The sequence below is a fragment of the Anopheles cruzii genome, chromosome 3 (assembly GCF_943734635.1).
Source record: "Anopheles cruzii chromosome 3, idAnoCruzAS_RS32_06, whole genome shotgun sequence".
Taxonomy (NCBI): domain Eukaryota; kingdom Metazoa; phylum Arthropoda; class Insecta; order Diptera; family Culicidae; genus Anopheles; species Anopheles cruzii.
This window is the reverse complement of record NC_069145.1, coordinates 82,632,618-82,643,827: the sequence shown is the minus strand read 5'-3', so window position 1 is coordinate 82,643,827 and position 11,210 is coordinate 82,632,618. Positions and strand designations below refer to the sequence as shown.

The following is an 11,210-nucleotide window of genomic DNA, read 5'->3' as shown; positions in this document are numbered from 1 at the left end:
AAAAGTGCGTGCCATCTGGTTCCGGTCATTCTTCTGTGTGCGCTCGCCACCCACCGTGGTCAGAGCGACGGCTGTCGTCCCTCTGACGGCAACGCCGTGTCGTCGTGGTGTCAGTGTTTAGCACGCGTTCTAGGATTAGCAGCAGCTGCACTGACGGCTGAAGCGCTGCGTCAGCGCTCGATGGTGGAGTGCTGCGCCACCTGGTGACTAGTGATACCACCATCGGTCCTATCGATCCTGTTCCAGTACGCCGGCGGTGCCCGAGGACGGTGGCTGCGCGGAAGAGTGATGGTAGACCCACTGAAGATATTCTGGGTACTCACGAATAGCACGTATCTAGGTAATGTGTTCTCCGTGTTGCTGCCGTGCTATGCGCCTACCGGTCCATCCGGTCCGTGACCGTGTCCTCTATTTACTGTCACCCACCCGTGAAGACAATCGGCGGAAGGATGCGAAGGCTCGACACCGCGTAGAGTTATCATCGCCCCAACGCCGGAAGGTGTTGTCCACCTTGTTGCCCTCGACGCGTGGTGACAGCGCATCCCCCCCTGGGTGACGATTATCATACCATTTGCAATGCAAAAATGAAAAACATGCCTCTGTGCCCCCACCGGGTCCGCGCTCCAGCACGGACCTTTTGACCTTTCGCCGTGCTCAATAGTGTTACATTCGCTCTAACACAGGTGTATCGCGGATTGCGGACTCCCGGGAACTTCAACTTCCGGGAATGCCAGCAATTGTTGATTTGTATGCATATCAGTGCCGGTGAAAGAGGTGGCTGAATACAGGATCATCCGGTCCCGACAATCCAACACTTATCACACCAGAACCACCAGGCGCCTCCATCGGAACCGGGTGGCTCTTTCATTCGTCCCAAAAAAGCATCGCCGGTGCTACAGTGTGCAGGCTAATTTATTCATTCCTACCCGTGGCCCGGGCCACTCGCGGGCGTGTGCTTTGTTGGGTAGAAAATTGATTTTAATTCGAAAGACCGTAAAGCTCTCTCCCCGTTAGCTGGAAATTATATTAAACTCCTCCATGTGTGTTAATCCTGGTGGCACGTAAGGCGTAAGCAGCACTACTAACGCACCGGTGCGCGATGGTAGATAGTTCGACACACACACACACACACGGTGCGTGTACCGGTGGCGCACGCCGTCGAAGCGCTCTGCTCCGGAACTTAAGTACCTTTAATTGGCTCGGGATTATGCAAATCCTCCCTGGCGTGTGGTCTCTCTCCACACCGAAAGGCGGAATCGCTTTCGGTGGCGCTCTACGGTGGCTGTGTTTAACATATTTTCATTTCTCGCTGCCGGTCTTGGGCCGTGTTTTACGGTGGTGTGGTGGGGTTGTGTTGTGGAACGCCCTTTTTAGAACGGCGCTGGTTACGTTGGAGACCTGGCCGAAAAGCTACTTCACCGTAGCCCGACTCAGTCCGGCTCGAGAGGACTATTTACGCTTTTGCGAGTTCCCGAGGACAAGAGTTTTGTAAGTGGCCAGCCAGTTAGTTAGCCTCTCTTTCTGTGATGGGATCCGTTGCGGCAGTTTCGAGGCCAACATAATGATAGTAGCTTCCGATGCAATGGACGGTCTGGTGACCGCCGGATAGCGCTGCTTATTTTCTTCATCGAACGATGCGGTGCGGTTTCTTCCTGGCACCCATTTAGTTAGTTGTTGCGGTCTGTCTAAGGAGAAGCTCCGTTCGACAGAAAAACCATTAACGCGTGGAAAAGGGATCGAAATTTCAATTTCGAAACGGCCTATCTCATTCATCCGCTGGCGCGCGGCTGGCTTTAGTGTGGCTTTCACGAGGCAGGGTTTCAATAACTGTTGAAAGGGACATTCGAAAGTCCTCCGTAGCTTATCTTGGCGGTGGTCAGGTGGCCAGGATGCCCTTAAGTTCTTGGGTTGCTGGGATTGTGTTAGTCCGATTACATGTAATTTAGAACGTCGTTGTCGTTCGCAAAGAAGGACCCAGCCGGAGCAGCCGGAAGCGCTTTAAGGTTCCGAGCCGACCGACGGACAGAAACTTTCGACCAGCGAAACGAACTTTTTCGCAACAAGGACACCGCGCCGTGGCCGGAGGCATACTTTGCCTTCGGCCAGCGTCATCATCACCGGGGACTGCGGGAACTGTTCAGTGTGCTTGGTGCGAGATTTTAATGAAGGAACAAACCAAAAGCATTCCGCAACTCCTGCGGCTAATCACCTTTGGCGACCGATAGAACCAACTCTCGAGCTTTTTCCAGCGGCCCGCTGTCGTCTGGGTCTGGGTTATAAGAAAATCGATTGAAAGTTTCGGCGGATCGCTTCCAACTTTGCACTTGATGCGATGCGCACCGCGGACACGCGGACAAAACCACCCCGCGAACTTATCGATGATTATTAATCCTTTCGGAAAATCGGAACCGGCATTCGGAAAACATCGCCCCCGGGTCTAAGTGTGTACATCGTCCGAAATTGTGCGGCAATTGTAAAGTTTCTCAATCAAACCCGGATCCGGCCCCAAACCCGAGCGGCGAGGAAGGAGCGGGGCGCAGTGGAAAACTTTCCATTCGACTGTTGCAAAAGTCGAACAGTCGTCGGCGGCGAAATCCGCTTTCTCTCTAATGGGAAGGGATGAAGCGCGACAGTCGTGTAAATTTTCGGTCGGATGCGAGTGTGTGTCTTTGGCGTTACGGCGCGAGGCTCACTCCGTCCTCCATCGGCACGGATGGCACGCAAATAAAAAGTATGCAAACCTACTTAAGTGAAGAGTGAAAATGTTTCGAAGACGTTGCGAAAACTTTACCCAATTCCCGGGCACCCCCAGTGTCCCGTCACACCGACACCGGATCCGGTGCGACACTCCGGTCCGGTTGCGAGCGATTTGCATCCTGCCGATGCCCCTCACTACGCCAACCGGGCAAAAGCTTCGTACCGAAACTTTGACCGGCGCACACGATATCACTTATTGGCCGTATAGTCGTTGGCTGCAGCCGGTTCCGGTGTCGCCGGTGACCGACAGCCGGCAACTGGCAACTGGCAACCGGCGGAAGTAGTTTTATCAGATAAGGAAACTTTCCGTTCCGTGCTCCGTGCCGTCCTCTGTGGTGGTGTGGTTCCTGAAGATGGATATGAAGTTCCAGTCGCCTGCCCGCCCCGCCCAGGCTGTGTGAACAAATTGAACGAAACTTTTCACACTCAATTTCCCCGTCATTTCCGGTTTCGAGGTTCCAGCTGGTAACGGATCGACCGCCGAAATAAACCGTTTGACAGTTTAAATGGAACTTGTCAAAAAAGCTGGGACTTGCCACCAAATGCTGTAAATTAGAGTGCTGACGGTGGTTTGCCCACCCTCCGCCGAAGTCGTGCTTCCAAATTAGAAGAACTCCCCACGGGGACCATTCATCAACCGGTTTGGGTTGTGGTTGTTGTGCGCGCAAGGGCTCCCCAGGGCAGGGCGATGGACACAGGAGCATGGTGTGAAAATAAGAAGATTTTGTCAAACAAAATGGTCCCCAAGGACGCAAGACGGACTTCCTGACTAATCCGATTGCCGGAGCCGATGTTCGACCAAGCAATGTTGATGTTATTAAAACCACATTTGGCGTCAGCGTTGTTGTTGAAGCTGCACCAAGCAATAATGTATTTTTAATGATTCAGCTTTTGCGGTCGTCGCCTGCTGGGGGAATGGTAAATTTAATCTTCCTTTCTGCCACCCGAGCTGATTGCCAAATTTGAAAGATGAAACAAGCCGGATCGGATCTCTCGTTCCCAAATTGCCCCCTCTGGAAATGGGGTGCCTTTTTGTGGGCGCTCGGTCCAAGAAAGAGGCAATAGATTGAGCGGTGACATCACACCCGTCACGTCAATCAGGCGACGATCGTCGTCGATGGTCAGCGGTCGGTTGACAAGGCCGATGTCACTCGCTTCCCTGGTCTGTCTAGAGCACGCTCGAAATCTTGACTTTCCCAACCGACGGACGGGGCGCACGTTTTCTGGGGTGGCTAAAGAGGACGGCGAGGTGTCCAATATTTCATGTCAGAACCAATCGAACGGAAGTGAAGTGCAAAGATACGGGTAAAATCGTTGGCAGAGAAAGCAACAAGCCCGAAGAATTGTGAGCCGATCATACTCCCAACGGGGGGGGGGGGACACCGTGCCGCCGCCATCATTACGATCGATCGATGGCCGATGGCACCGACGGAGAAGGAACTCCGGACCGGATTCGATGCTGCCCGACTTCACAGCACCGGTGGCTAATAAGTCACGTTCCGTGCTCGTGATTTATCACCATCGCAAGGTGCAATTTCATTAAATCGACGGTGGAAGTTTCGAGGCGTACGACGCACAGACACCCGGCTCTCCCCGGCCGGCTGCGTAGCTTCGATTGGTGGGAGAGTTGTCACCTTGCCGAAGGTGTCCAGTACGCGGTGGGCTGGAGTTTAAAAGTTGCAAGGGGAAGTAGAACAGAGAATGGCTGGCCCAAAAAGAAGAAGTTCGAGTTGTGCATCGACAATGAGCTGCGACGATTCCTGCGGAAACACGGAAATGGGGCACAAAGTTTTTCGGACGCCACAATCGCAACCTTGCCACCGATGCTGATTGCGCGCGATTCAATTTGTTCATGCAATACCAATTTTACGAACCAATTGTCGTTCGAAATTGACGAGATCCCCACCATCCCGATGTTGGGTTACGAAACAAACGCCAAAGTCCGAACGGAACTCCCCGAAAATGGTTGATTCGAGTAGACCAAAATTCAACAGCTTCTCGACCCCGTATTTCGGCTTCACAATGGGGGGTTTGCAGAGGTTACGTTCTCTGTTATGCTGGGACTAATTTGCCGACCCCGCCTGGCCAGCCAGCCCACCCAGCCCACCCAAAAACCCGAAGGCTATTTAATTCACCGGAGAGATAGTTTGCTGCTGTAACGGAAAGTTCCTCTACGGACTGGTAGCTCCTCCGGGAGTCGGCCTCCGGTCGAAATGGGCTGCCTTCGCAGAATTACCTTTTCAATCAAAATACCATGCCGTCATCGGGCGGCCCTCCTGTGTGTGTGTCTAGAGTAGTGGCTGCTTCGACAAACACTCCCGGTTGTTGTTCTTCCGGCGCACGGTGCCGTTTTGGGTGGAACAGTATTTTGTCATGTTCCGACACCGCCGGCGACGGAACGGCGGCGTGGCCATTTAGCAGAGTAAACTTCAGTCAAACAACACACACAAAGCGTGCTGGTTGTGTGTCTGTGTGGTTATTGCAGATTTACGAGGGCAAGCCTCCCGGCGCTCCTTCGGTCCTTGGTCTATTCAGTCTCTCTCTCTCCCTGTCTTCTGTGCAGCTGAAACAATACTAACGAGGCAAGGGTTTCGAGGGACCATTACAGGGAGGGCTCCAACGTGAGACGCTAGTTTTGTAGATGGTTGTAAAACTACAAGCCGCCAGGGGGTCGCCGTTTTGTCAAAACCCTCAGGCCCTAAAACTTGTTTCATCCTCCGCCAATGGCCCAATCTGCCCGGTTGATTTCCGAGCGAATGGTGGCTTTAACTTTAATTAAAACTCTACACTACGAGCCTTTCGCGCTCGAGAGGACCAACTTTATCCAATCTTTATCTCGGGCTCGGCCGATACTACACGGGCCCGGGAAACTAGTCGATAACGATAAATTGCTGGCCCGAATTAATATGCTACCTCCGTCGGTTTCAATTCTCGACCAATTTACATTTCCATTAGCAAGTTGCCCCGGGGTCCAGGCTAAAGGCAAAGTCCAGCAAAGTTTTCCGCGGCTAGGTGTAGCCCGGCGCCCGGCGCTCGGCCAGGCAAATGCGATTCGAATCGAGGCGGCTTCCGTGGTTGGCCTCAGACTACGTCTCCCGCCCCTTTGCCCTCTGGCGGCGGGCGGGTCCAGATCGAAGAGAAGGTTGGGCACCCCAAAAAAAATGGAATGGAAAGGCACCCAAAATCTCCAACGCTTAAGTGGTGGAGTCGATCTGGTTTAATGGTTTGTCATAAATTTCCAGACTAAAAGTTCTTCCGGACGACGGCATGACGACTGTGGTTTGTGTAATGTGTGTGTGTGTGTGTGTTGGGTGTGCTGTGTGGGTTCGGGAATGCCTTTTTTCCGGGATCGCCGTGCGACTGGGAAGTGCTTCCTGGAGGTCTCATTACACTCTATCTTCTATCGCCCGCAATCGCCACAAACGGTTATGGAGCGGTTACACCTACCCGTTTACACGACGTACCTGTAGAGTATCTGGAGTACCCCGTTCGCCAAGGGTGGACCTTCCGTTCTGCCTCGTTTTCCACCACGCACACGCGGCCTCTTCGAGCTGCAACATAAAATTAACACTTTGTTTGAGAGATGACACTAATGGAATAGAATGTTGGACAACCTTTCGTGCGGCCGGCTTTTCGCTTTCTCGTGCGGGGCCAGAAAAAAGGACACGGATTGGCAGCCGGGTTAGCGCTCCCGTCCCGTTTGCGAAGGGGACCGATGAATATTTCATCCCGAGTTGCGTCGGAGGCGAAACTTTTCGCTTCCAATTTTAGTTTCCACACCCGAAGGGATCCTCTCAGAGACAGAGACAGAGTGGCTGACAGTGGTGGCCGCACCGTTGGTACTTTTTGTTTCATATGGTCACAATTTTGGTCGCCTTTTTCCGGCTTTGCTTCCTGTTTTTTTTTTCGGCCCTATGGCAAAGTGCCGAAGGGCCCGTAACGAAGATACATCATTGTGCGCTTCAACATGTCTCGCACCTCGCGTAACCGGGCGCGCAATAATCTGTTGGCTGCCAGCCGCATCCAACGGGGGCGACCATAAATTATGTTCAGCCCACCGCCCCACCGTGGCCGAGCGTGAAGGAGTGAGCGAGTGAATAAATAAAACGGTGATCGGTGAAGGAAAAACGCTACATAAGCAGGGGGCATAAATAACGTTCACCTAGAAACGCCTGCCTGCCTGGGGATGGAACGCGCGGGACCTTCTTCGTCGGGGGCCAATCTGTGGATTGTGGAATTTTCTTACCAAATCGCTGCATGAAAGGTAATAAATTATCGATAGCAACGGCAACACCCGCAACCGCAACAATCGGCCCGTGGCCAACAAGAGACACTAGGTAAGCCCTGCGCTCGGTTCCCCGTGAAGGACCCGCAAAGGCTGCAACGGCGAAGTGGCTTTGGTGCTGCTTCCGAACCCGAAGGAAGTCAATTAAGTGGCGGTCGCAGTCGTCGTCTGTCGATTGCAGCCCAGGGATGCTCCTGAAGGCCCCTTAACCTGAAGTATGGCCTTTGCCATACTCGCTTCTGCCGAGCAAACCATAAAACCATGTTGATTTTGTATCCGAAATTTGTTGTTTTTACGGCATCATTCGGACGAGCCTTGCGTGAACTTGTTTGAAGTAATTGAGAGAATCTTATCCAATCGACACTCACCTTCAGCAACAAGCCTTATTGGCGCAAATTTCGAAACCACAACCGTACGGGGTTCTCCATTGATTGATCTTCGCATCTACCGGAGCGTGTTTTGCGATGCGGAATGTGGAATGTATCCGAGAACGGCGGAGCTGTAAATCGGATCCTATCACACGTCATGGTGTTTGCTGTGCGAGCGTACAGCATCCGCTCTTAACGCTCGAACGGACTCTTTCCTGTTGACAGAGCGCCCAGACCCAGACCAGACTTTTGCTCCAGTGGCTCGGGACACAAAATCCAGCCTGCAGTTCCGCTACAACTCCTACCGCACTCACACGAACGCACACGCTGTAAAGCAACCGGGGAGCGAGCTGGTTGCAGCGTTCCAATTGGTCCAAAATGGTTGGTCGGAATGGTCTCCTCATCGTCATCGTTGGAACCCTGGACCGAGAGGATCGAAACTTTGTTCCAAAACCCCGGACCGGACCGGACGATGCTGGTCGAGTGTTCTCGATGCGGGGTGTGAACCGCTTTTTTTTGTTTGCGAACAACACTTTCCAAGTCCCATTCGAAGGGAGCTCATTTTCCTCTCCATCATCATCATCATCATCAGCTCCACCATCAGCTGTGTGACACAGTATCAGGGGGCCGCCGATGTTGGAGTGTGGCTCACAATGTGGGGCTGGTGCGCCCAGTCCTCCAAAACACACTTCAAACAATCGTCAACGGTCATGGGGTGGTGCACCTCCGGACCATAATGTGTAAAGAAAATGGTCCCATTGTGGACACACTGTCGTCGCTCGCCACCGGAATCGGTATCAACTTCCGGTGGGGACGCTGACCAGCACCACCACAAACGGAGCACTATTTGCCAACAATCACTCACAATCACGCTGGACCACGGAACTGTGTGGCCTCTATTTGGCGGGTGGTGGTGGTTCCGGTTCCGGTGTGCCCGCTTTTCCGGTCGGTCGAGTTCCGGTGCTACATTGATTCAAGCTGCGCGGGATTAATGCCATGAACTGTGGGGCGGCAGCTAAAGTAACTCGATAACCACTATTGATGAGCGTTAAGAAGCAGGCGGCAGGCCCCAGCGGCGTGGCCGGCATTGTGTTTTATGTCCTTCAGCGTGCTTTGTCGTCACTCATGTAGGTTTATGTGGGCCCCCCATTGGCCGGTCCTCCGATCCGGCGGTCGGTGAAATGTATACACACAGTTGGCACAATTTAGTGGTTGCCGCAATTTGGGGCTTTTCCACCGCGCACTGTCCGGCGCGCTCCATTTGCAGAATTGCTGCTGGAAGCGATTCAATGGCCACTGCTGCTGCCACTGCTGCCGCTGCAGGCAGCAGCTTGGTAAAAGCCGTGCCCCAGGAACTGCACTTCCGATTGCGAGGGAAAGCCGATTTCACGGTGCGCACCCCCCAGGCCAGTGAGAAGAAAGCACAGCATTGTGCCCGCCCGTGTGTGTTTTGGGGTGTTGGGGCGAAAAAAGTGCTGACCACCCTGTGCGACTGACCCGACTGCTGCCCGACTTTGACAGCAGCAGTGAAAACAAACGAACGAAAAAGTGACCGGAATAAAGCGAGCTCCGCTATTTTTGGGCGCATTTTTTGTGTGAATATTCGCCGAGCACCGAAAGCCGAGTTCTCGAATCAAAACTCGAATCGCGCCTCGGGGGGCCCGTTTGTGAAACGTCCAGAAAAAAGGCCAAAAAAAAAACCTTCTGTCATTTGATATCCTTGCCCCGGGCGGCACGTCTTATCTCGCCTATTTTCGGTCTATAAAGACGTCACGACGAAGGAACAACCAAAAAACCCAAACCAATCGTTTTAGCTGTCAAAATAAACCCTCCAATCTCTGACCGACGCGCTGACCCGGCCGGCCCGGCCAACATCGGCTTAACGCTCGATGTTCGGAAATGATGCTGAATTTATCAATGCGCTTCGACAACAGAGAGAGAGAGCAAGAGCAGGAGACAGTAATCTGTCTTACGGTCGGCTAGACACGGCCGGCCACACACCCGATCGGTAAAGTAATTGGAATTGAAGAGCTTTCGGAGCTGCTCCTGGCGCGCTCTTTTATTTATGTCGAACGCGCTCCTCCGGTGGAACTCGGGGATATCTAATTCAATAAGAAATTCAGGCTTTCTGGGCGAGCTCTCACCGGACGATCCCGTTTTGTTCCGATCGCATCTCGAGCATAATTTGTATGCAACCGAGAACCGAAAATCACAACTCAACAGGATTACGGCCACATCACAGGGAACAGGTGCCGCCGCGACGGGCCGTCGTTGTCGATAACTTTGTTCAAAAAACTTTCTCTCCCAAAACACGCACACACACACCTGGTGCGTTACCCACGCATGATGATGTTTCCCAACAACACACAACACTCTCCACAAAGCGATCAGCAAGGAACCCCCGGTAAGAGGTGCGTGGTTGACACGCTCGTCAGCGGGGAACGGCTAACGAGTGGCTCATGTTGTAGTGGCGGCCCCCACTGTTCGACCCGGCTGCTGCTGTGGATTAGTCACGTCCTTTCCCGTCCCGATCCCACCCGACCGACCGACCGACCGACCGGGGATTCCATTTCCAATCGAAAATTCAAACTTTCCAATCAACTCCATTTGCCAGGTGAAAACCGACCGGCAAATTTCATCTCGAATTTATCCACGTCCCGTGCCTCCGACCGGGCTTGATCTGCCCGCCCGTCCTTTTCTCGACGGCCGAGAGATGTTTCGTCAGAACTCTTCAATCACCACACAGCGGGGGTTCCCAGGCTCAGGCTGCTGCCGCCTGCCTCTGCCATGCTTCCTTGACGGCTTTCCTTCTTTTTTGCGCCCAATTTCAATCGTCTTTCATCAAACTCACACCCGAAAACCCTTCACCTGGTATCGCCAACAAAAGGGTAGCCCAATGTCACCCGGGCAACGAGTGCCGGTGCTGTGTGGAGTGCAGACGATGCGAAGTTGTGTGCCAACGTCGTTCGCCTGACTGGGGGACACTTTTTTTCTGCCCCATCGGCCGCCCCTATCCGACAGGAGTTCGGAATCGACAAAAGGGGGCCTCCACCGCAATGCTCTCTCCCGATCTCGCTGGTGAATGATTTAATCAAACCAGAACAAACATATGGAAGGAAGAAACTCATCGCGGCGTCCGTCGCACGAGCACCAATTTTTGGCGGGAAATTTTTCCAGCATACCTTTTGCGGGGGGAAATATGACCTGAAAATATGACTCAATCAAATATGGCGCACAGAGCTCATTACATCGATCGATCTGATGCCAGCAAAACCACCATTCTTCAAGTCGAACCAACAACAGTTTTTGTGTGTGTTAAATTGGCACTCCAAGGAATGTTTCAGTGTAAAGCTCTACCCAAACCAACCTGTTTTGACGTAATCAATCAAAATTGGCATATTTACCGGTGCGCGGTGCGTTGATATGAAAGCAGGATTTGTTTACCGTTGTGCCTTTAGCTGCCAACATGACTTTGTTTTGACATCTGGCAAAGGATTTCAATTTAAACCGGAACAAGTTTTGGTTTGTGACCTCTGTTTCAGGATCATTCCCGTTCTGCTATCATTTGCAAGAAAACTGCTGCAGAGAATGGCCACCGAATGCTTGTCGAAACATGAAGCATGTTCTCGAAAAATCACAGTGCTTTGAGTGGCAAAATGAAATTTAAAGTGGAGATTTTAGAGCGAGCGAGTATGATGGGATCTGAAGGGTTTGCACTACAATGAGCTACTTAAACTAGGTCAGGCTAGGTCAGTATGTAACGCTACCAACAGCAACTAACCAATTTGAAGGAAGCTTCG

General features: G+C 52.6%; 1 protein-coding gene across 1 annotated transcript in view; it reads left to right on the top strand.

Annotated features, from left to right (window-relative positions):
- Window positions 1–288: 288 nt before the first annotated feature.
- The window catches only part of LOC128272996 (neural-cadherin), a 54,342-nt gene continuing 43,420 nt past the window's right edge, over window positions 289–11,210 (top strand). The window contains exon 1 of the mRNA XM_053010899.1: window positions 289–340. Within this exon, the coding sequence (XP_052866859.1) occupies window positions 289–340 (52 nt within the window). The remainder of the gene's footprint in view (window positions 341–11,210) is intronic.